The sequence below is a fragment of the Rhamphochromis sp. 'chilingali' genome (assembly GCF_963969265.1).
Source record: "Rhamphochromis sp. 'chilingali' genome assembly, chromosome: 11".
Taxonomy (NCBI): domain Eukaryota; kingdom Metazoa; phylum Chordata; class Actinopteri; order Cichliformes; family Cichlidae; genus Rhamphochromis; species Rhamphochromis sp. 'chilingali'.
In genome coordinates, this window is record NC_137938.1 from 26,634,677 (window position 1) to 26,658,610 (window position 23,934).

At 38.1% G+C, this 23,934-nt stretch overlaps 5 protein-coding genes across 5 annotated transcripts; 4 read left to right on the forward strand and 1 right to left on the reverse strand.

The window, feature by feature from the left end:
- Nucleotides 1-392: 392 nt before the first annotated feature.
- Nucleotides 393-2,114, reverse strand: LOC308405803 (uncharacterized protein). Its single transcript, XM_080896548.1, has 4 exons — nucleotides 2,016-2,114; nucleotides 1,859-1,910; nucleotides 1,385-1,535; nucleotides 393-1,267 (listed from the first exon to the last, which is right to left on the reverse strand). The coding sequence occupies exons 2-4, from the start codon at nucleotides 1,896-1,898 to the stop codon at nucleotides 691-693; spliced, it is 768 nt and encodes a 255-aa protein (XP_080752674.1). The 5' UTR covers nucleotides 1,899-1,910; nucleotides 2,016-2,114; the 3' UTR covers nucleotides 393-690.
- A 2,395-nt stretch (nucleotides 2,115-4,509) lies between these two features.
- apoa4b.2 (apolipoprotein A-IV b, tandem duplicate 2) lies at nucleotides 4,510-6,053 on the forward strand. The gene is made up of 4 exons (XM_080897032.1): nucleotides 4,510-4,615; nucleotides 4,705-4,756; nucleotides 4,958-5,108; nucleotides 5,246-6,053. Exons 2-4 carry the CDS (start codon nucleotides 4,717-4,719, stop codon nucleotides 5,820-5,822), a joined length of 768 nt encoding a protein of 255 aa, XP_080753158.1. The 5' UTR covers nucleotides 4,510-4,615; nucleotides 4,705-4,716; the 3' UTR covers nucleotides 5,823-6,053.
- A 3,724-nt stretch (nucleotides 6,054-9,777) lies between these two features.
- On the forward strand, nucleotides 9,778-12,024 carry apoeb (apolipoprotein Eb). Its single transcript, XM_080897320.1, has 5 exons — nucleotides 9,778-9,868; nucleotides 10,150-10,215; nucleotides 10,314-10,467; nucleotides 10,561-10,848; nucleotides 10,931-12,024. Exons 2-5 carry the CDS (start codon nucleotides 10,173-10,175, stop codon nucleotides 11,274-11,276), a joined length of 831 nt encoding a protein of 276 aa, XP_080753446.1. The 5' UTR covers nucleotides 9,778-9,868; nucleotides 10,150-10,172; the 3' UTR covers nucleotides 11,277-12,024.
- A 3,484-nt stretch (nucleotides 12,025-15,508) lies between these two features.
- Nucleotides 15,509-16,906, forward strand: apoc1 (apolipoprotein C-I). Its single transcript, XM_080896158.1, has 4 exons — nucleotides 15,509-15,642; nucleotides 16,250-16,319; nucleotides 16,418-16,556; nucleotides 16,645-16,906. The coding sequence occupies exons 2-4, from the start codon at nucleotides 16,265-16,267 to the stop codon at nucleotides 16,703-16,705; spliced, it is 255 nt and encodes an 84-aa protein (XP_080752284.1). The 5' UTR covers nucleotides 15,509-15,642; nucleotides 16,250-16,264; the 3' UTR covers nucleotides 16,706-16,906.
- Nucleotides 16,907-21,741: 4,835 nt separating this feature from the next.
- Nucleotides 21,742-23,777, forward strand: apoc4 (apolipoprotein C-IV). Its single transcript, XM_080896811.1, has 4 exons — nucleotides 21,742-21,829; nucleotides 23,157-23,202; nucleotides 23,295-23,379; nucleotides 23,550-23,777. The coding sequence occupies exons 2-4, from the start codon at nucleotides 23,196-23,198 to the stop codon at nucleotides 23,740-23,742; spliced, it is 285 nt and encodes a 94-aa protein (XP_080752937.1). The 5' UTR covers nucleotides 21,742-21,829; nucleotides 23,157-23,195; the 3' UTR covers nucleotides 23,743-23,777.
- Nucleotides 23,778-23,934: the final 157 nt, after the last annotated feature.

Here is a 23,934-nt window from a genome sequence, read left to right on the forward strand (position 1 = left end):
TAATGTGTAGTTTTAATGGCAAGCACTGAGAAGAACAAAAGTGCCTCTGGAAAAACTAGAAGCCGAAACTCTTGCAGAAGCCAGGACATGTTAAGACATTGGAGTCAAAATACTTTTTGCCTCCTGGGGGAAAAAAAAGAAAGAAAGAAAAAGCAAACACATGCATGAACAGACACACACACACACACACACTACTGTTTCTTGTGACCCCGTGTGGTCCCTCCATCTATCTGTGCATCACTCAAACACATGGAAGAATTCACTGTTGTGTGCTTTCAGAACCACTTCTCATCATACTTTGTCATAGTTTGTGTTGAAACAAGATGTTTCGCGATGAGATTTCTTTCTAGAGTTTCACTTTATGTAAAAGAGAGAAGTCGATTCAAAAGTTAGCCAGATGAATAATTTCCAGATTTTTGTATTTATTTCAGATAACTTAGTGAAATTACAAAAGGGTCACAGTTTCAAACTTCACAACACAATAAAAATGGAATATTTACATTTTTGATAAGTGCAGGGATTTGTTTTAATATGTTTGCACTTATCCATAAATAATGCGGTGGAGGGTGGGGTGCAAACACAATATTGTTTACAGTACAAGACAGATATTCAATTATTGTATTTCTTCAAAACAGAGGTAGACCAGCAAGTCCGGTATCTTTGAAAATGATATAGTAGATGGAGGGTGACTTAGTTTGTGTTGACAAAGGACTGGTAGAGGGACATGAGTTGGGCCTGGAGGTCTTGGGCATAGGGGTCAAGCTTTTCCTTAAGGTCTTCTGCATAAGGGGCAACCATTTGTTTCACCAGGTGCGCTCTGTGAGTGAGCTCTACATGGACTTTTTCAGTCATAGGGGCAACACGTTTTTGGAAGTCCCGCAGGTGCTGGTCCACTTTCTGCTTCAGGTCATCTGTGTAGGGACCCAGTTGAGACTGCAGATCCTTTACACTCTGCTCCAAGCTGGTCTTTAGCTCCTCACTCTTCTGCATCAGGGTGGTCCTTAGGGCTTCAGAGTCCAGGGAATCTGCATAAGTAACCAACTCTTGCTTGAGCTGCTCCACTCTCTGATGAACCTGGGTCTGCATGTTCTCAGTGTAGGGCTGGAGCTTCTCCTTGACTGTGTTTAGTTCCTGCGTGACACGTTCTCTCAACACATCAGCCTCTGTGGTAACTTTGGTGATCAGGTCCTGGGCTGCAGGCTGAAGCTGTTCCTGGAGGGTGACTGCATACTTGCTGGCTAAGTCAGCGCTTTCTGTCAGCCGGGCACTAGAGGACAGATAGTGATTGCCAGATCATCAGTGGCTTGAATGACCCCATAACAGTCATGAGGCATATGCCCATCATAGGGCCAGTCATGCTAGTGCAGTGTGTCAAAGAACTTACTTGACTTCTTGTCCAATTGGAGAGTTTCTTATCATCTGGAGTGTATCATCAGCTGTCTGTGTGGCCTTGGCAATGTAATCCCAGAAAACATCGGTCAGCACTTCCAACTGTGGCTTGGGAGCATCAGCATAGAAAAGGTTGGCATGGCAGCCTGTTGGATGGAAACACGCGTGGTGTGAGAACAGTACAGATGTTCAGTTAATTATTGCCATTGCCATTAACGTTGAACTATAATCAGAAAGTCTTGATGCATGCTCAATCATCCAGGTAAGGAAATCACAAAAAGTTGATTCTGTTCATCTGGACATAGCGTTTTCAGTGAGAAAAAGGTTTTGTCATTCATCCAAGTGACTTCTTTAGTCTCTGTGAGAGACTCATCCAACTGACTGACACTTGGATTCTTTCAGTGAAAATGCTACGTCCAGATCAACAGAATCACATTTTTGGGATATAATTAAGAAGCTTGGAAATTACCAGAGAGCGCTGCGACGACTAGTACCATAAACACCTTCATGACTGCAACTAGCTGAAAAACAATAACAGTCTGATTAAGTTTTAAGTAGTCTTAAAAAGGTCATAACTTTTAGATTTGCCTCTTAAAATATTGTTTAAAATGTAGTGAGATTCTCACCTGCTTTGGGCTTGTGTATCTCTTGAGGTTTAGTGTATGTGTGTTGGAACAGTGCTTCCGTGTATATATACTGATGTCAGATGACAGTAATAGTTAAGAGCACAAAGTCCAGAAGTCCTTGCCGTGTTGTAACACCACTCCCCCCCCCCCCCCCCCCCCCCCCCCCCCCCCGCTTCTACTGTTTCTTCTGGTTACTATTGTGGTAGCACTTCTGGATTTTAGTATTCTCCTAATGTGAATACATTTATCACTCAACAATAAATCTTGTATTAGTTCTTCTCTCACCCCTCTCTATAAAGTCTTTAGGGTATCATCGGCTTATTAACTGCCCACATTGCTGTTCAGCAGTACCAGCCTCTAGATAACTTCAGATAACTTTGGTATGCTAAGATTAGTGGACTTTGTATGAGGGTCAGTGTGACTTAAGTAGTATGAGATGCTTAAATGGTTTCTTAAATTGAAAACTGTGGTTTAAAAAGACCTCAAAATAATCATGTATAATAAGATTTTCTTTCACTTCTACTGAACACTTCATAGGTACATTATTTTTTAGCTACTGACATAGTGGTACCTTATTCCTTTGATTGGCATAGATACTAGGGCATGTTAAGTTATTAAAAGAAACTGTTAGAAGAAAGAGTAAGTAAATGTTATTTCCAACTCTCTGGAATGACTTAAAATTTTCATCATAACGACAAGCAATCATTAAGGGTGGAAGCATATCTGACATATTTACATGAAGCACGCAAAAAGCAATTTTCTGTAAATAAGACCTGTCTATGAGATGTATGCATAATGTTGTACATCATGAATTGTGCAAAATGAATTGACCTGCAGGAGTATTGAAAAACAATAAGGTTTAAAAAGAGAAATGTACTGCTTTTAGTGTCAAAAACAGGTAGAAACGGTTTGATATTTGAATTCCCTAATGGAATATTAAGGTAGAGGTTAATAATCTACATTCAGTTACAATACAATATGCCAAATGTCACTATCCATAGTAAAAATGTTTTATTTTCTATAGCTTAGAAAAGTAAGTGACACCTGTGAAAGTAACTATTCTCCCACAGGTAGTTTCAGTTGATGCTGATATTGTTTATATTGTTGGTAAGACCTGAGCCCTTTATATCAGGCAGGGACAGCTCAGTAGGTAGCGTGGTGGCCCCATGATCAGAAGGTCAGTGGTTTGAATCCACTGAATGGCTAACCTGAGGTACCCCTGAGCAAGGTACCGTCCCTACACACTGCTCCCCGGGCGCCCAATGGCTGCCCACTGCTTCACAGCGTGAATGGGTTAAATGCAGAGAGGAATTTCTCCATTGGGATCAATAAAGTATACTTTCTTTCTATTACTATTATATGACTTCTCTGTGCAGACTTCTAGGTCTGCACAGATAAGACCTAGAAGACAATGACATAGGTATCACCAACAAATCACAATATACTGTTTAAGTAGCTGTTCACCAGTAGTTTTATTGGTTACCCAATTTCTAGTACTAGATTGGATTCTATTGTACCTACAGAACTGTCTTAATTCCTCATGGCATATATTCAACAGCTGGAAACATTCCTCTGAGATTCTGGTCCATACTGACATGAAAGCATCACACAGTTTCTCCAGATTTGTTGGTTGTGCTTCCATGATGCAAATCTCATGTTTGACCATTTTCAAAAATTGATCTATTGGATTTTTGGACGGAAACGTTAATTTGTACTTTTGTCGGACAATTTTTTCAGCTTTATAAATAGTCAAACTGCACTCACAGTACTTTATAGAGGTACCATTTTCAAAAAAAAAAATTCTGGTAAAATTGAGATTCAAGTTTCATACACATACACTTGAGAAAAAGAGAAGAACAACGGGGAAAAATGAAATAATTAATACTCGGGACTCCAAAGTGGTTTCTGGCAATTGGACTATGGCATGTCTGACGTGAAACAGCAGTTACTTTGGCCTTCACAAGCTGACAGTGCTCAAGTCTGCTAACCTTTGGTCAGACTTACACATAGGCCTGCTGAACACTGCCCTGACACAGAAGCAGTGTTGCTGGCAAAATGTAAAACTAAGAGAGACAATAAAATACCTACTGTACACGTAATCAAGTAGGACAACAAAGACATTAAAGCAATAGACACTATCTGTCTTGGCAGAGAGTTATCACTGACTTGGAAAAAACCTATCAGCTAAGTGATTACAGACTAGCCTGTGTGGGTCGGTTGAGGTTAGACTTATGGATTTTGTATCACTCTAACAGTGGTCAATCATCAAAATACAGCATTCGAGTAGTTTTTAAATTTAAGACAATAGGTGTTCTTGTTTTTTTCTTGTTTTTTAATGGACAACTCACAAATGATGACTAATGTGTACTTGTGTATATTGGGGTATACGCTCAGTGTGTATTCGTGTCAAAGAGGCGTGCTGCATGGATTATCTGGCACAAGATGTCAGCAAAGATAGCTGAGTGAGGCAAGGTGACAGCAAAGCACTAATGTTTGGACTTTGTGATCATTGCTGTCTGCCTTGCTATATAAGCCTCAGTTCCTCACCAGTTTAATACAAGCACTACCAAGTGGACTTACAGATACACTAACAAACTCAGGTAAGATGGAGAGCTAAAAGAATCTTTCTTTGACTGTTAACTGTGTTGTTAACATGCTGTGGTAACTAACTGGTCTTTTCTTGTTACAGTGTCTAAGAACCATGAAGGTCCTTGCTGTGCTCGTCCTAGCTGTTTTCACTGGTGAGTATAAGAAAAATCATTATTCTACTATAAATTTTGGCTCATGAGAACATATATACATAATTAGCAACTATTCCGCTCAAGATAAAGAAAAACGTTGGTGATCAGTGAATATGACCTGTATAAATGTCAAATCCCAGTGAATATACAAAGCTGAAATATCTGCACTACTCTGAATTTATTCATGTCTCCATTAAACAGGCTGCAATGCCAACCTTTTTTATGCTGATGCACCCAAGCCACAGCTGGAGGTGGTGACTGATGCCTTCTGGGATTATGTTGCCAAAGCTACACAGACAGCTGAAGAAACCGTGAAGATGATTAGATCATCTCAGTTCGGACAGGATGTCAGGTAGATCATACAAAACTTGCTAATTATGTTAACAGACAACAAATTATAGTATTGCCTAAAATATTCAGGATAAGCTAGAAATATAACTGCGCTGCCTTGTATTCACTAGCTTTTTTTTTCTTCTTATTTTAATCTAGTGCCCGCCTGACAGAAAGTGTTGATGCTGCCAACAAGTATGCCGTCACCCTCCAGGAGCAGCTTCCACCTACAGCCCAGGACCTGATCACCAAAGTCACAACAGAGGCTGATGTGTTGAGAGATCGTGTGATCCAAGAGCTGAGCACAGTCAGAGAGAGGCTCGAGCCTTACACTGACAACATTCAGACACAGGTCCAGCAGAAGGTTGAGCAGCTCAAACAGGAGGTGGCCACCTACACAGATTCCCTGGACACTGAGGCCCTGAGGACCACCCTGACGCAGAAGAGCGAAGAGCTAAAGACCAGCCTGGAGCAGAGCATGAAAGACCTGCAGACTCAGCTTGGTCCCTACACTGATGACCTGAAGCAGAAGGTGGACCAGCATCTGCAAGACTTCAAGGAAAAAGTGGCCCCCTTGACTGAGCGGGTGCAGAGTCAGATTGCACAGAGAGCCCAGCAGGTGAAAGAAATGGCCACCCCCTACGTTGATGAGCTGAGGGAAAGGCTGGACCCATATGCTCAGGACCTCCAGTCTCGTCTCACCTCCCTTTATGAATCCTTTGTTAAAGCCAATTAAGTTAACATCCACCTCACATGAAACAGAAAAAAGTGCATCTAAAGTGCATCTAAAGAATTCCAAATACCAAGGACATGTTCCTGGTATCTGGAATTTAAAAAAAAATCAGATGTTGTTTGATATATTTACAGTTTTAAAAAAACAGTTGATACATACAAAAAATATGTGTTGGTCTGTGACCACAAACAGTTTTCATATGTTGTAGAAAATAAAGTGAAAGCAAAACTATAATTTCTGAGCCTGTTGTCTTATTTGAGTCAAGGTGATGTTAGATAAGTGTGGGTACCTGGAAAATATATTTCTTTAAACTTTAACACAAGAAGTAACTAGACAAAATTAAAAAAAAAGATTTGTATCATGACCTAAGAGATTTGCGGTTTGTTCATGTTAGTTGGCTTTAAAAGCACTTTTTTCAGGACTGGTGATTTGATGACTCGTTAGTAGCTATTATAAAAAAGTTTTCATGCTATAAAGTACATAGATCTGTATGAGGTTTTACTTGTAGATTTGGGCAACTTGGACAGCTGGAAGGAAGCTTGTACATTGTCATTTAGCAAAAATCACTGGTTAAGCTTTCTTGTTTGTTCAGTAGCTGCTTGCAAAGGTTTGGCCCACCGGCACACCCCTGTTAGATAAAATTGTGGGTATTGGACAGGGCATGTTCAGGTTTGTTTCTGCAAGTCTGGAAGTTCATAAACATCTCCAGCTCCCACTTTGTTTTCGCTTTTGTGCCTCCATCCCCGCTGCCAGATTGCTCCCACGCTGCCTTACCCAGTGGCAAACAACATTCCTCTGCTCTGCCCCAAGCTGTCACAGACTCTCCACAATGTTACTCTCCAAGATCAGCTAAATTTTACAATATTATTCTTACCATTATTAAAACATAATATCTTGGTTTAAGAAAAACTGTATGACAGTGGAAGAAAAAAATAGGAGAAAACAAAAAAATGTTTTGAGCTCCTGGCTCACTTTTAATTTTGTTCACTTTGACACAGAATTCGGTTGAAAAAAAATACAACATAGACAAAAAAAAGGCTGTGTCATTCTGAAAAGCACATGCTGGTACATTTCACATGAAGTGCTTTCAGAATTAAATATGAGGGGGGGTTAACCCCTCTCTGAAGAACTGCACTGGCAAATTGTTCAAAAGTGCAAGAATGACTTTTCTCAGTGTAAAGCTCCAAGAATTACTTCAATAACTCATTTATTTAATCAGTAGAGGTAATTAGTGATTGGCAGCATGAAAGTATGAAAATGTAATTATCTTTCTAGTGATAAATAAACAAATAAATAAATAAACCTATTTCCCAATAATATCAACTGACTTTGTTGGTGACCAAGGATGAACATGTTGCTGTATGATCTCTGTTGCTGGATCCACATATGAGGCTTTATTAATTTAACCTGAAACACTGAATGCAATGTTGGCTTACACTTTCACTCTCAGAAGTCTGCAGTGTAACTTTTGGTTATGGAAATTCTGCTGTTGCAAGCATTTGATTCGAGTCAGCATGCTACAGTCATGCCACTCCCCCTATCAGGGATTCAAACCACAGATGTTGAGGTTGTGTGGGTTGTGTGGTTTTATAGCTTTTAACGTGAAAACAGGCATTAACTGCAGTAACCTCACTGACTCATCTAAACAGATGACTGCCTATTTAATGGAGTGAGATCATCCCAACCAAAAAGTCAAATTCCTTAAACTTTATTCAAGTGAACAACATCAGGGTTACTTTTGTTCAAACTGTCTGTTGCTGTGAAACAAAAAAGGAGAAGCCGTTACAGTAGGGATGAATGTGCCAGATGTTTTATTGTATTACCTCATAGTTCCTCTTGTTTCTCTCTCTTTCACTTCTCCGTCTGTCTTGTTGATCTTTGTCCTGATGGCATGGCAAAGTTAGGATGAGACTGAGTTCCTGCAGTCTGGCCACTTGTTACACGCATAGTCAAGATGGTCTATTTTTTTCTGCAAGAATAGTCACAAAGCCTCTTGTCTGTATTTGTAATCACCAAGATGAAAATAAGTCTTAGTAGCTAATGTTGGAGACTGTTGCATACAAACTGTTGAACATGCTCCTCATGGAAATAAGATCCCAAATGTTGCATGACAATGTTTTTGGTAGTAAGTTGTAATTACTTTGTGTTTGAACAAATGAACTGTAGTTGAACATACAGTATTTTAGCTTGTGACTCCTGCAGTGACATACACTATACCCGTTTTTGTCTTGGAATAAGGATCAAAAGGTCTTTACTTTAGCACAGCTGTACCTAAACCTTGACTTCATGACTTCTTTCTTCTCATTGTTCTCCCCTTTTAAGGAGAACAAAGGATTTTTCAAATACCTCTATACAGACTGACCTCTTTGGGTTATCATGTTGTAATGTTATCACGTAAACATGTTAATTACCTGACCAAACCCATTTGAACTTTGGCCCTAATTACAAAAGAGAAAAACCAAATGGGCTGACAACAAAAAAGACAAGGCCCGAAGGGCAAATGTCATTATACGTGGGCAAGAGTGAACTCATCCTGCAACTTGTTCGGCAGAAATATGTGAATTTTATCAAATGTAACAATAATAATTCACAGCCAATGCAACAACAAACCTTTAAAGCTTTTAAAGCAATGTAAATGCAGGAAAAATATGCACAATGTCCCATGACTGTTCTGTCCTGCTGCTAAACAAATATTTGGTGTTTAACAAGCAGGGGTAAGTAACTTCTTTCTACACCAAACTTCCTCTGACTTACACCAGTTTCAAAATCCTGGAAATTTTCAGAATACAATTGGTTGTGAAAGCCTTCAACATAAAACCCATGTTTTATTTTTTTCCTCTGTCACATCTGTATAATTTAGATCTTTTGCTCAATATGTTCACTTTGTTCATTGGATTTATTACCTGTAATCCTTCTTTTGTACAGCGGGCATGTTGAGGGTTACCTAATGTGTCCCCGAGTCTGAACATGCTCATCATGTTGGGGTAACGCCTTCTGGCACTTACTGGATATTTGTTTTATTTTATGTCTGCACGAAAAAAAAAAAAAAGATTTAGAAACTAGAAAGTGGAAAATACATGGAGGTGCATATGATATGCAAACAGTAAAACCACTCATACTATATTCAGTTGAATGTGAGAGCAGGATTGTCATGCAAATGTGCCATGTGTTTGGGGGTTGCATGTCTATATGGGGTGAAAAGGTGAGGTGTCAATACTGTCTGTGTATTTAGATTGAAATGCATCTGTGAAAGGCTGCTTTACATCCTGGAGCCGAAACATGAGGATTTGTATTCAGGGAGCACATGGTGATAACATCAAAGAAAACATGCAAAGTTGTGAACAGCCTCCTAAGTTATTCAAGCATCTGTAACAAACCTACAATGAGCACTAGAGGGGGGGGGGGACTATTTGCCAAATGGCAATACTGCAATAAAAAGGTTAGAAAGAGGAAAAACATACAAGTGATTTGCGAAATAAACTCCGATGACGCTATCTAAAACTTGTGTTTCTGCATGCTCACAAACGGTTTAATTGTTTTGGCAACTGTTCAAAACAATTAAAAACGTATGAGTAGGCTACTTTAATAGATTGTGTAGGTTATGGCTTTATTTCTATTTCATTTTGCACTAATAATCTATACGTCAATAAGGGCATTAAATCTCTGACGGAGAAACTTTTACTCTAAAGTTTTTATTTTTTATTTCTTCAGATACTGCTTTTGCTAATAAATCTAAGAATAAAAACGTGAAAACTGAATAATGTGACGAATATTTGTCGTTGCGTTGAACGTGGAACTTTTACCCCGTTTGTTCTCGTGACAACCAGATTGCTCAATTCCCCCTCCAACAAAGCACACCGTTTAGGTTTCGGTGGCACGTTAGGCAGAAGAAAACATGATTATCTGCAGACAAATCAACATCATCATCACCATCGCGCGAGCGTGCCCGCGCGATCGCTCTCTGCGCAACACGCGCAGAGACAGCCTCCCAGGGCTATAAAAACCCCCAGTCACCAACTAAAGAGCACGGAGGAATCTCAACCTCACAGGTGAGTGAAAGACGATAGAAAGAACGGAGAAACACGCTGTCCTCTTTTGTTTGATGCCAAGTCTTAGAAATTATGAAGTTTCACTTTAGTTATTGGCTGAGTTTACTTTTGCACATATGTGTTAAACGTAAAACTCGCGTTGTTTTTTTTTTTTTTTTTTTTTTTTTTTTAATTTCCAGTCCATATCGTAGTTTATAAAAACACAGTAAATAGTGTGGAAGATGCAAATGTAAATGTTATTGTATTGCTGATTTTCTGAGCGTTCCTTATGCTTTTCATAGGTGTATCTGACTGTCTAACAACCATGAAGGCTGTAGCCCTGATCCTTGCTCTGGCAGTCATCACTGGTAGGTGGATTTACTTGCTGGTTTAGTATTTATCAGTCACACTTTATTATATTTGGGTTACTTTATTTATCCATGCTTTCTATGTGTGCCCATTATAGGCTGCAATGGCCGTGCTGTTCGCCAGGCTGAAGCCACTAAAAATCCATGGGAGGAAAGTGTGGATCGCTTCTGGGAGTACATTGCCAAGCTGGGCCAAAATGCTGATGGAGTTGTGGAGAACCTCAAGGCCTCTCAGCTCAGCAGGGAGTTAGAGTAAGTGAAGCTGAGCAATTAATCAGTACTTTCCTTTGTTTTTTCTTGCACTGAACTTACATTGATTAGTGTTTCTTGTTCTTCTGCTTCTAGCACTCTGATCACTGACACCATGGCAGAGCTTGAAACATACAAAAATAACATTCAGACCAAGCTGGTTCCCTACACTGAGACCTCCACTGCCCAGCTTTCTCAAGACGTTCAGCTTCTGATCAACAGACTGCAGAAGGACATGCTGGATGCCAAAGAGCGCGGCACTGAGTATCACAGTGAGCTCCAGGCTGTGGTGGACCATAACACTGGTGATCTCAAAAGCCGCATGAACAACTTCATCCATAAACTGCAGAAGCGCCTCAATAAGGACATTGAGGAGATTCACAAGTAAGTTGGGCAGAAACTTTTAGAATTCTCTCTTGCGTTTAGAAATATAAACTTTAATCGAACCATTCCTTTCTTATTTTAGCACTGTGGCCACCTACATAGGTGAGATCCAGTCCCGTGCCTCCCAGAACCTGGATACAGTGAAGGAGCATGTTGAGCCCTATGTCCAGCAGGCCAATGACAACACCAATAAGAAGCTGAGTGACATCACTGCTATGTTGCAGACACAGGCTGAGGGCCTGGGTCAGCAGCTGGAGACCCAGGCTGAGGGCATCAGGACCCAGCTGGAGGCCACTGCAGAGGAACTGCGCACCTCAGTTCAGGGGAAGATTGAAGAGATGACAGAATTGTTCTCCCCCTATGCCACCAAGATCCGTGAGCAGTTTGAGGAGATTGTAGACAAGATCAAGGAGTCAACCACTGCCTAAAGAGAGACTCTGAAAGTGGTAGATGGTTGGTGAAATGGCTACACTGCTGATTTCTTTACACCCAGGTAAAATGAGAAAAGGAGAAAGTTGCTGATGATCTTTACACTGAGTGTTCTAGTGTTCAGGATATGGGGGTTGAATAGAGAGACAAGGGAGGATAAGGTGCAGAACAGTCAGCAGGTGTGTTCTTCCTTCTGCACAGTCACCTTTTCTTATTTTCTCATTGACTCCCTTAATCAGTGAACACAAGCACCACAGTCAATAACAACCTTTCTTATGCAAAAAGACAACAATTATTTGTAATATCCTTTGCTTTTCTACTTTGAATTAACTGTTATATCGGTCTATTCCCACAAGTTTTTGTATTCAATTTCTACATTTTGTTTGGTTATTACCGCAGAGTTTCAGCTTGAGCTTGAGATTTCATCCCGTTATCCTCCGATGCACATAACAACAATGTCTTTCATTTCAATAAATGCAGTGAACAACGATCTCGTTTCTTCTAGAAGTGATACCGAACCAACAAAAATGAGTCCTGTTTATTGTTGTTTCTGTGTTGCACTTCACAGAGAAATGGATCGTAAAATTACTTGATGCAAATAATCAGTGAGTAAAATGTAACACCTGTCTGTACTTCACAAGTGTGGTTAACATGTTGTATGCCCACCATGCTGCTCTCTGTAAGTGCACTTTCTTTAACTGCAGTGTGCTGAACAGTGCTGAGTAAATAAAGAACCTAGAAAAAATAGTTCCTGTCACTGTTTTTCTTATCAAACATTAATGAGCAATCTATTATTTAACTTTGGGTTCAGTTACACCTGATGAGTGGAAACAGCTGATGCTGTTGGTGACTATTTTAAATAATTACATTACTGCTTTATAATGTAGATGAGATGCAATTAATGCTTGGAAACTGGATTATTTTGCATAATGATGCTATGGCATTATAAAGTATAACATGTCTAAAATCATCTATAAAAGAATAGCGGTCTTGATGGCTTTTACTAGTAAGATTATCAAGCCATTTAAAAAACGTAGCGCCCCTGTGCTGCTGTCACATTGTTACATTTGGCAGTGGTTACATAAGACCATGTGAGTATTTATATAATGGCTTATATAAAGCAGGGGTTAGCACTGTTGCCTCATGTTAAAAAGGTTCTGGGTTCAAAGACCAGCTGGGTCGTACTGTGTTGCTTTTCCTTGTGGTTAAGTTTCTTCTGGGTGCTTCAGTTTCCTCCCACAGTGGAAAAACATGCTTATTAGGTTACTTGACTAATCTAAATTGCTCATTGGTGGAACGCATAAAACATGATGACTTATATGTCTCTACTTGTCCATTTTGTGATTGACAGGTGACTTCTTCCTGGTGTAAAAGTGTTAAAAGGGATGGGTTCAGTTCCAAATCCCCCCACCTACATCCTCCATAGCAATCATAATGGATAAGTGCAATAACAAGAACATTTGAAATTAAAGCCAGGCTCCCTGTCTGTTCCTCTACTCCACCATAAGCATCAGGATTCTTTTGGTTTGCCTTCCTTGTTCAGCCACCCCCTTACATCCCTTAGTTTACCCTTTTCTAGTCCAAACTTGTTAAAATCTCCCTTGAGATTCCTTTCTCTTGATCCCAGCAGGCATTTGGGAACATTCTGTGCCACAGATTAAATTACCATTGAGGTGATGGTTATCTTGCCTAAAATTTATTTTATAAGTAAACCACCACCAATATAGAATAAGAGACTTTGACATATATAGAAAACTGCTTATTTTTTCCCATCTTTCCCCGTATTTTGTCCAAAACCTTTTTCAACTAGCGGTTTTAGTAGTGTAAGAGGATTTTAAGAACAAAATTATGTTTTTTAACTTCAGTTCAAAGGCACCATTCACAGGAAAAAAGGTGGCTTTGGCTGTCATACGCTGGAAATGGTCCTTTAAATGAAAAAGGGTAAAAATGGCTGTTTAAACACAGCATGATTTTCTCTTTGAAGTTTGAGCCCGAGGCCAGTAGGGGACACCATTTGTCCCCTGTTCAGATTTTCTTCTCCACTTGAATCCAGGAAACACAAAGATGCAGCTGTGTTTTCTTTATTGGGAGAATAAGTAAACTATATGTGCCACATAAAGAAACATAAACGGTGCTTCGAGAGCACACATTTTTGAGGATTAAGTTTCTGCAGTCGCGACACAAAATGACTTTAGAAATTTCACATTATTTGATAAAAATACAAATTATTGTGAATACAACCTGAAATTAAAAGCAATACAAGAATAGTGAAACACAATAAAAGGATTCTTGATGAGAAGTATAAGACTTGTCCATGTTCCTGCCACACCAAACGTTGGATTCTAATGGAAAAACTTTGATAACACTCTACTTACTTTCCCTGACTTTCTACTTTACTTTTTTTTTTTTCAAAATAATCATCAGGTCTCTCTGATACAGAAAGTTATATCTATTTTATTCTGTGTTTTTTTCCCTGAATTGACTAGATTTAATCCGTTTCTTTTCTCTTCAAAACATGTTTACCCTTTCTACCAGTGCTAAAGGGCATTGAAGAGTGACTAATGATATGACTACGTGTTTATCCTCGGTGAAATCACTTCTTTCAGGAACCAGGGTTTATTTGGAACAGACAAGTGAAACTCCTACAGTACACAGTCAACTGTGTTAAAGGATCAGTCATGGATGGTAAAAACAGGAAAACCACAAGCATCCTGCTACCTCAGCAATTCGGCTCTGTCTGCACTCTAAGTGCTAAGAATTAAAGGAAAAGAAGAAGGGAAAAAAAGCAGGTGCTATCTAGCCCATGACTGCTAGTAACCCCAAAAACATCCCTGCAGAGATTTTACCTCCTTTTAAAACCCCCACTCTTCTCACCATCCTTTTCACCTTCTTCAGAGCTGGCACACAACATCAGTCACCACAGGGGCCTTGGCCAAACACAAAAACAGCCCTCCTGTAAGCTTGTTATTCCAAATTGTGAGCACACAAGACATGCACTTTCACGCCCTATGCCTCCTACAATTATTCAAGAGGAGTTTCTGTGCACGCAAGCTCAAGCTCATAAATAAGCCCACCAGCCACTCCATTACAAAAGAGATGGAGATGCTGAGGCATGTTAAGTCGTATTTAAGTCAATTAGACCAGTCATCATAGCAGTAACACCTTATAGGCCAAGTCATCAGCAACAAATGGACATTGGCCTTTTGCATCAGACTGCTTGCTGTGAAAACAAAATGTTAAGCAATGAGGTCTTTGAATTGGTAGATGCAGACTTCCTGGCTCTAACTCGGCTCATAATAGGGATTACTGCAGTTCATTCAACTGTACTGTTTTTCCGGTGCAAACTGACAAATTGGAGCATGTATAGTTTTGTCCACTTACTCCTCTTATAAGCAAGGGGAGGTTTGTATAAGACAGATATGAAAAGAAGAACTTTATCTGCTGCTTTTGACTTTCTAAAACCAAACAAATAACAAATGATGTCATGTTACATCAATGTTAATGTTCATTAGGGTTGAGCTATTATGACACTATCCGTAGGAGTAGAGGTGGAAAAAAAGTTGCTGAACAGTTATTTAATGATAGCAGTTAAGGTTTGCTCCAACCTCTAAAATATTATGTAATATGCAAGAAAAGAAAGAAAAAAGGACATTTCAGAGAAAGTTTGTGTTAAAAAACGTGCACCATGTATCAAAAGCAGGCAGATTTAACCAGTATTCATTGCAGTCTAGTCACCCCACATTAAAAAGTATTAAAGGCAAAGTGTTTGATATAATTAAACATTTAGCCAGAGCTTCAGGTCCAAAGGAGGTTCCAAATGGTCAGTTGGTGATGATTATATCACTATTGAACTATTGTTCTTCTACATCATATCTCACCTTATCTACTAAGCTGCTGTTTCTGCCATGAATGCACATATCTTCATATCCTTGTGATTTGATTTTTTCAAAAGTATATATACACATACTTATATTGTCTTTATGCTTTTCAATGTCTCTCATGCTTTTTTTCTGAGTACTACCTGTAAATAATAATTACACATAATACATCACTTCATGACTGTAATCTAGAGTCTCTCTCTCTCTCTCTTTCTCTCTCTCTTCCTCGCTCTCTCTCTTTTATCACCGTGGTGGATATCACACAATCTTGCTGCATAATAAATTTGAGCACGTCTCTATTACAATCAACATATCTTCATGTAACTCATGTGCTGGTCAATAAAAGGGGCAGAGACGACTCAAGGTCACCACTCGTACGTGTTGTCTGGTGTTTGCGTCACTCTCCTAAAACCAAGCGCTTATAAAGAGGGACGCACATAGGCTTTTAAAGGCACTTGATTTTTTTCACTTCTGAGACAAAAAACAGGTATGTATATTTTTTTAATTTATATATATATATATATATATATATATATATATATATATATATGTATATATATATATATATATATATATGTATATATATATATATATATATATATATATATATATATATATATGTATATATATATATATATATATATATATATATATATATATATATATATATATATATATATATATATATATATATATATATTATTTTATAGGACTAAAAAAGAATCTTTTGAAAGTTTATTAAAGATTGCAGAGACATGCACTTTAGTAGACAAAGAGCATGAAATAATTCAAAACCTTTGTTTGTTTGTTTGTGTTTTGCGTGTGTGTGTCTGTGGTTCTTTTTGTTTTTTTTTGTTTTCTTTAATAAAAATATCATGACCAAATGTGCTTTATCGGTAAAATGGTCAGTTTTTTAAACTCAAAGTAGAGAAATAACGGACGAAAAGTAAAAGGAGCTGTCCAGTCACCTTGGTGCTGACATGCAGAGGCGCAATTTTTAAAGAAAGATAAACGTTAACTGTTTTCCACTTTCATTAGTGATCCTCAGCAAATGTGTGAAAAAAGACAAAAATCTGTCCCTTTTATATTCTCAGTCATTTACAGCAAAAATGAGACTGTACCTTGCAGTTGCCGTGCTGATGCTGGCTTTTGTGGCATACACAGGTAGGCTACTTGGCCTTAAACATATCCTGTTCCAGTCATACTGTTCTTATTTCACATGATGCAAATTTCCCTCTCTTTGAATATGCCTCCATCTACAGAGGCCCAAGACGATACCAGCTTTACGGACAAATTTGACAGGTTTGGTCAGAAATTGACTGAAATTGGCCAGTCCCTCGCTGAAAAAACTAAGACTGCCTTCGATGATATACACAACAGCGAATTTGGAACCAGCACCAGGTACTCTAACATACAGGGAATAAGAAGATTTATTCATATAGGCACACACACAATTCAACGTCATCTAACTCGTGTTTATTTTGCCCAGGAACTGGTTCTCAGATGCCTTTGAGAAGATGAAAGCCAAATTCGGGGAAATGAGTCAGTAGAAAAGCGGACAGGAACCTGTCGCTAGCCAGCAACCAGCCTAAGATACTCACTCTGCTCGTGGGTGGCCGATATTTCACATGTCATGTTGCTCTACACAGACTAAATAATTATGTTACCTGTAAAGAGTGTAATCTTTTATTTTTTTTTGAAAAGTGCAATAAATAAATTGCAAATATTTTAAAACATAAATTGTGGGTGATCCTCAATTTGTGGCCATGCAAAGCAAGAAAACATGACATGACGTGTGTGTGTGAGTGTGTGTGTGTGTATGTATTGTTGTATTCACTGATTAAAAGAGTTCTTGATTGTACTGTGGCATTATAGCAGTAGCATCTTGTAGGTCAAGTCAACAGCAACAAATGGACATTGGCCTTTTGCATCAGACGGCTTGCTGTGAAAACAAAATGTTGAGAAATTAGGTCTTTGACTTCCTGGCTCTAACTCAGGTCACAGTTACTATAGGTTATTGTTGTAGTTCATTCTCCTTTTTTCATTGCAACTATCTGACAAAATGGACCACATAAAGTTTTGCCCACTTACTCCTCTTTTAAATGAGGACAGGAATGTCTAAAAAAAAGTCTAAAGAAGGTAGGATGTGAAAAAAAGGGAAACAAGACAAAAAGGACAGTTTGAGCAAAGGAAACAAAAAAACATTCACGTCTGTTAGATAAACTGCTCAGCATTGTAGTAAGCACTCAGTTAATTTAAAAGCAATCATCTAACATGTAAGTAATGGCGATTGCATATTTCAGCAGAATGATTTTTTTCCCATTAAAGTTTTACTGTTGCTGATGCATAAAAATAAAACTTACTTTCCCCTTTTATTAAGTATGTGTGTGGTACAATGAGACTTTTAAGTTAAAAAAATTTTTTTTATACAATTGCAAATGTTTTTAAGTCAGACTTCTCAATTCTTGAATCAATGAACAACAGAAGTTACAATAATGCAAACAAACAAACAAAAAAATATTTTCAGATACAGTCTGATCTTAACAATTTACATAATCTTTACAAAGACAAATTTTTATTCAGTATTCAGTGCAGTCTAGTCATTAATTATTAAAAAGCAGTAAATCACTTTTTCTTTTTACACAGTTTGAAATCTTGGCCACCACTCCAGATTTTAAGGAGCTCCCAAATAGCTTGCGTCAATTGTTAATAATTATATCACTACTGAAATATGTTATTTTACGTAATGAACTGATCCCTTAGGAAAGTACATATCTAAATATATTCAATATACAATTTAAATTTGATAAATATTTCTGTTTTTTTAATCAATGCATACATTAGAATACATTTCATTACAATTAATGTCGTTCAGAAAGTGCTGTAACTAAGTTCATAGATTTAATTCCTCCACTGTTGCCATGTGCCAACACAAGCTACGTAAACACTATTCCCAAAGACATTGATTATTTTATTAGTACAGTTACATCCTTGCTGCATATGACCCTGGATACTCTGGATACTCCTCTGAAAAAGAAAACCTAAAATCAGAAGTAAAATCAGAAGTAAAATCAGAAGTACTTGTCAGCCTTAAATGAGAACCCAAAGCTGAAGATGAAATTCTGTCTCATTAATGTAGAAGATCCTCACTTATCCTGGAAAAAGAGTTTGTTGCTCTATAAGTAAGCACCTGTAAAGCTAGACCATCTTTCTGCTTGTCACCGATTGAAGACAATAAGGACAACCTTGGGTTTTTTGTTGTTAGGCTGACAAAAAGTCATAGCTCTGTTTAGCTAATGATCAATAAAGCCAGTAGTTAATTCCTCTAATGACTTCACGAATTCCCACACAAATACAATCCTAAAACTATTAGAAACACGGATTTAAGATCTTAGTTTTGTTTGGCTTTTCTCTTTATTATTGTTGTGTTTACCTCACAAGATAAAATATCTACAGCCAACAACTGTTGAGATTTTTTGACATACTTGTGACTATCACTTGTAAATGATAATTAAACAAGTAGTGGTTTTTGAATTCTAATCTAAGAGTTATTTTTCAGCACACAGTCTTGCTGAATAAAATTGAGCTTGTCTCTATCCAGCATTCTGCATTTTGCATTCTTTGTCTAACATTTAGATTTGTGTGATGATCTGAAACATCTAAATGTGACAAACATAGAAAGAAATAGGACATCGGGAAGGGGCAAACACTTTTTCCACACTACTGTAACTACATCAGTGCTGACCACTAAAGTGGGCAGAGATGCCTCAAGGTCACCACTTGTCCATGTTGCATGGTGTTTGGGCCACCCTCCTGAAACGCAGCGTGCTTACAAAGTGAGATGCACATAGATTTTTTTAAAGACACTTCTAAGATTGAAAACAGGTATGTTTTTCATTTTTATGACTAATACTGATTTATTTTTATTAAAACTGATTTTGATTGATGATTGATTGGTTATTTATTTCAACATGTGAACAATTTACAGGTACATTTAGAAAATAAAATAAGAGAGAAAAAAAATACTATACAAAATACATACAAAAAAATGTTCTGATTAATTTACATGTTGAAAGGGAGTGGGAAGAATCCCACCCCTTTGACATAAATTATAAAGCTGATTTTATTATTAAAGCTGAAAGCTTTTTAATTTATGTATTAGTTTATTAAAACTTTATATACTGGCATGGAGACTTGCAGGTCAATGATGAAGAGAATGAGCTTTTCTCAGGAAACTAATGTACTCAAAACATCAACTTTTGGTTTGTTTGTTTGTTTGCTTTACAATTATTCATATAGTAAACTTTGATATTTTAAAACTCAAAGTAAACATACACAGGTAGGCCACTCTTGGCTTTAAACATATCCTGTCTCAGGCGTTCCTTTCTTTGCACTCCTTGTAAATTTTCCTCTCTGTGATTATCAGATTATCACCTCCATCTGCAGAGGCTTTTCCAGTTAAAAGTTAAGAAATATCAATTTGGTTTGATTGAAAGTAGAAAAGATGACAAGATCCTATCACTAGCCTGCAGCTAGCCCTTCACCAACAAGATGCTCACTCTCACGCATGAAGGCTGATATTTCAGATAACATGTTGCTCTGCACACATAAGTCTGTAATCTTTGAAGATTTTTTTTTCAAGTTTTATTTTTTTAAGTTATCCTCAGTTTTTAACCATACAATAATAATAACAATGTATATTTTATTGATCCATGTGGGGAAATTCCTCTATGCATTTAACCCATTCACTCAGTGAAGCAGTGGGCAGCCACTGGGCACCCGGGGAGCAGTGTGTAGGACGGTACCTCAGGGTAGCCGATTAGTGCATTTGATCCACCGATCTTCCGATTATGGGACCACCACTCAACTGAGCTATCCTTGCCCTAGGAAATTCTGTAATAAATTTAAGCACTAATTAAATGCTTCCTGTCTATTACAGAAGACCATCCATATGCTTTGCACACCTTTGGATCCTAACTGGATTGAAGTTTTTAAACTCTCACTTGTTGCTTAAACTCCATGGAAAATCAATAACAACCTGAGAGGTGTGATTCATTTTAACAGATGAAATTATTATTTATTATTATTATTATTATTATTACATTTTTAAAAATTTATTAGCAATTAAAACTTAAATCAAATAGCAATTTGTACGTATGATTTACAAATTAAATTGATTTCAGAGTTGTGATTTATTGCTCAGATTTACATACAAGCGGCAGAAATGAGCTTTTTCCCAAGGTTGGCTGTCCCCTCCATTAGTGATTGGGTAAGGATCTCTACTTCATTAGGGAGTGGATTCCGAGCTGCTACTCCTCCACATTAAAAGGAGTTGGTTGGGGTGTTTCGGGCATCTGACAAGAATTCCCCTTGGGTGCCTCCTGGGTGAGGTGTTCTGGGCATGTCCCACCGGCAGGAGGCCCCGGAGCCGACCCAGGACACGCTGGAGATTGTATCTTTTGGCTGGTCTGGGAACTGAGAACATTGTTCCTTGGTACTCCCCTGGACAAGCAAGGGAAGAGGGAGGTCTGGGCTTCTCTGCTTAGGCTGCTGCCCCCGGATAAGGAGAAGAAAATGGATGGATGGATGGATGGATGGATGGATACATAGATGGATTATTGCTCACACTCTATTTATTTTCTATCCATCTATCCATTCACTTCCGCTTATCCTTTTCAGGGTCGCGGGGGGCGCTGGAACCTATCCCAGCTGTCATAGGGCGAGAGGCGGGGTACACCCTGGACAGTTCGCCAGTCTTTCACAGGGTAACACAGAGACAGACAACCAGCCACGCTCACATTCACTCCCGCATTCACACCTATGGGCAATTTGGATTAATCAATTAACCGAACCCCACAAACTGCATGTCTTTGGACGGTGGGAGGATGCCGGAGTACCCGGAGGGAACCCAAGCAAACACAGGGAGAACATGCAAACTCCACACAGAAAGACCCCGGCCTGAGGGTGGAATTGAACTCAGGACCTTCTTGCTGTGCAGCAACAGTGCTAACCACCGTGCCCTGTTTATCTAAAATATATCTCAATCAAGTGCCAGAGACTGTCAACTTGATTAAAATAAATAAATAGATAAATGGAAAAAAAAACTGGTTGGAGTATCAAGTGACTAAAGGCAATATTGTTTTGATACATCATTTCAAAGTGTCTGCTCAGATTATTTTTGTTTTTTATAGAAACACATAACTACGCTATTCCAATTTTGTCCATTCTAAAAACAACAAAAGGTCTGTGAACCACCTTTGAAGTACTTCCAGAATCCAGGCCTAAACACTGTTATATGAACTTCTTTAATTACCTACTATTAACATATGTGGAATGTCTAAGTAAATTTGGAGAATTATGTATTTGTCTACCAATGGCCACTAAAAATCTGACTAGTTTTTTCAAAGGCTACCAAGTAACATCTAATAGATATTAATCCATTTGTGTCAGTAATTTGAAGCAAAGGTCAAGTGCCAACATGGCTTTGTGCATTTCACAACACCTGGGATAAAGCCACTGTTTATGATGAGTTAATAATCAGCAAGTTGTTCCAGTTCATTGATTTCTGTTTCCCTGAAGAGAACAACCTGACAGAGGTCAGCTGCTGGTGCAGACATGGGCACGCAATTGATATCACCTGTTTGAAATTGTTGTGAAATTAGTTTCACTTTAAGGTAATGTCAGGTAAAGTTTCAAAGCTTTGATGTTCTTGAAGGTGAGATCTTTTGCAACGCTGTTTATACATCACTTTTATCTTGGTGTACCTTATGAACAGGCCTTTTTCTGCATTGTAATAGTTTTTCTTCTGTTTTTTTGCTAAGTTGCAGCCTTTTCAGGGACACACATACACAATGTTTTCTTTGTACTGTCCAGATGTTTAACATAAAGCAGTTTAAAGACAAGGGCAACAGAATTTTGATCCAGCATATTTAGACAGCTGCAAGACCAGGTTTGTGAGTACAGTGCTCTTATGAAACATAATCTGAACATTAGTGCTGAGCTGTTTCCATATGGAAGAGCAGACTCTGAGGACTGCGACACAAAATCAATTTTATGGTGGACTCTGCCCACAGAAATGCTTCGCTTAGCTGAAAATGTTTGTCTATCGGAACCTTTTGCTCCAGATTTTTACTTAAAATCTGTGGTGCTGTAAGACAGACTTTGACTTCTCTGTAAATACAGCGCATATCAACGTCTGCCAAAAATAGAGATACCTAAACCAAAGTGTATTTGCTCAGTGGTGGAACTCAGCTTTGGTTGATTAGTAAAAGATCCCAAGAGTTTGGGACTTTATTTTAAAAAATTAGATTTTACTAACATTCATATTGTAACACAGTGATACTTAACATGAAAGACAAATCATAACACATTGTAAATGGTAGATCTGTGTTAAATGGATTAAACCAATTTTTCCTAAACAAGTAAAAGTTCCATCTTTCAAAAAGGTATAAAACTAACTACCTCAACTAAAACTTAACTCAAATGTCTTTGAATGCCCTGTCAGATGTGAGTGTTTTTTTTTAGCTAAGACAACAAAACTTTTCAAAGTCAAATTAGGGAGAAAATAAAACCATAATAAGACTTGTTGATTTGCTACCGGTGAATCAAAGAAAAAAAAAAAAACCTGATGAATGATCATCCGATCAGGACCAATGTTCACATTGCCAAGGTTACCAAATACAAATAAAGTGGCCAGATAACATTTGGTTCGTTTAACTCCTGCTGACCAGAGCCAGAGGAAATGGTAAAATATATTCTTTTGATCATGGTAGTTTTAATGACAATGCACAAACTGACAAATTTTATTTTGAAATCTGTGTTTTTCTTGTAGCTGTCAAAGACAAAGAACCAGTATGTTTTGATATAATCTGCTGAGAACTTTGTTGTTTTTGCATCCAATGTGAACTGCATATGGACTGTGCGGACAAAGAGTTCTGTTATATTAATAACAATATCATGAAGTGTTATGATGTATGTTTTTTTTTTAATTCTCCATGACAGCCCCATACGAAAGCACTTCTTTTCAGTCTTTTCTTACTAATGCAAGGTATGACTTTATACTATCTTCAGTATTGATTCTGTCATTTCTGATCACGTTTTGTTTTGTTCTAATTGACTGACAAGCATCTTTCTTTGCAGCATGTGGGCCACTTCTGGCCCAAATAGAGCCCACAAAAGAACCTGACTCACCAGGACTGCTGCAGAAGCTGGCAGAGAGGGTCAGGTATTTCAGAAAAAAAAACCCTGTTGACCACTGAATGCAGTTCATTCATAAGTTCAGACTAGAACTCTTTGTAAATGATCAGTAAATTATCAGAATTATTGTGTCAAAATGTTTGCACAATAACATATTTATTTGTGTATTATATGTACTTTGCTGCTTTTATCTCACAGGGCAGCCAAAAATAAAATCCTGGCGCTTGGGGCACTAACACAAGGCTTTGCTGGTGCTTATTATGAAGACCACATTCAACCGGTGACTGACAGCTATGTTGAATGGGCCTCTGGTGTCAAAAGCTCAGTGTGGGAGAGGATTCAGACTACCATCGGCCACTACACACCGTTTAACACAACTCAAGTTGATTAACTCACTCAACTGAGTAAATCAGTATTCTTACTAAACGTCATGGCTTTACTGCTGAAGTGATCATAATTTAATGTTTATCATTAGGCTTGTACTAATGTATGATGCATAAAAAAATCAAATGAGTTGTTAATAAATATCCGTACAACATATCTGTTTGCCTCTGCTGCAGGTTTTAGAGTTTTTGTATTTGTT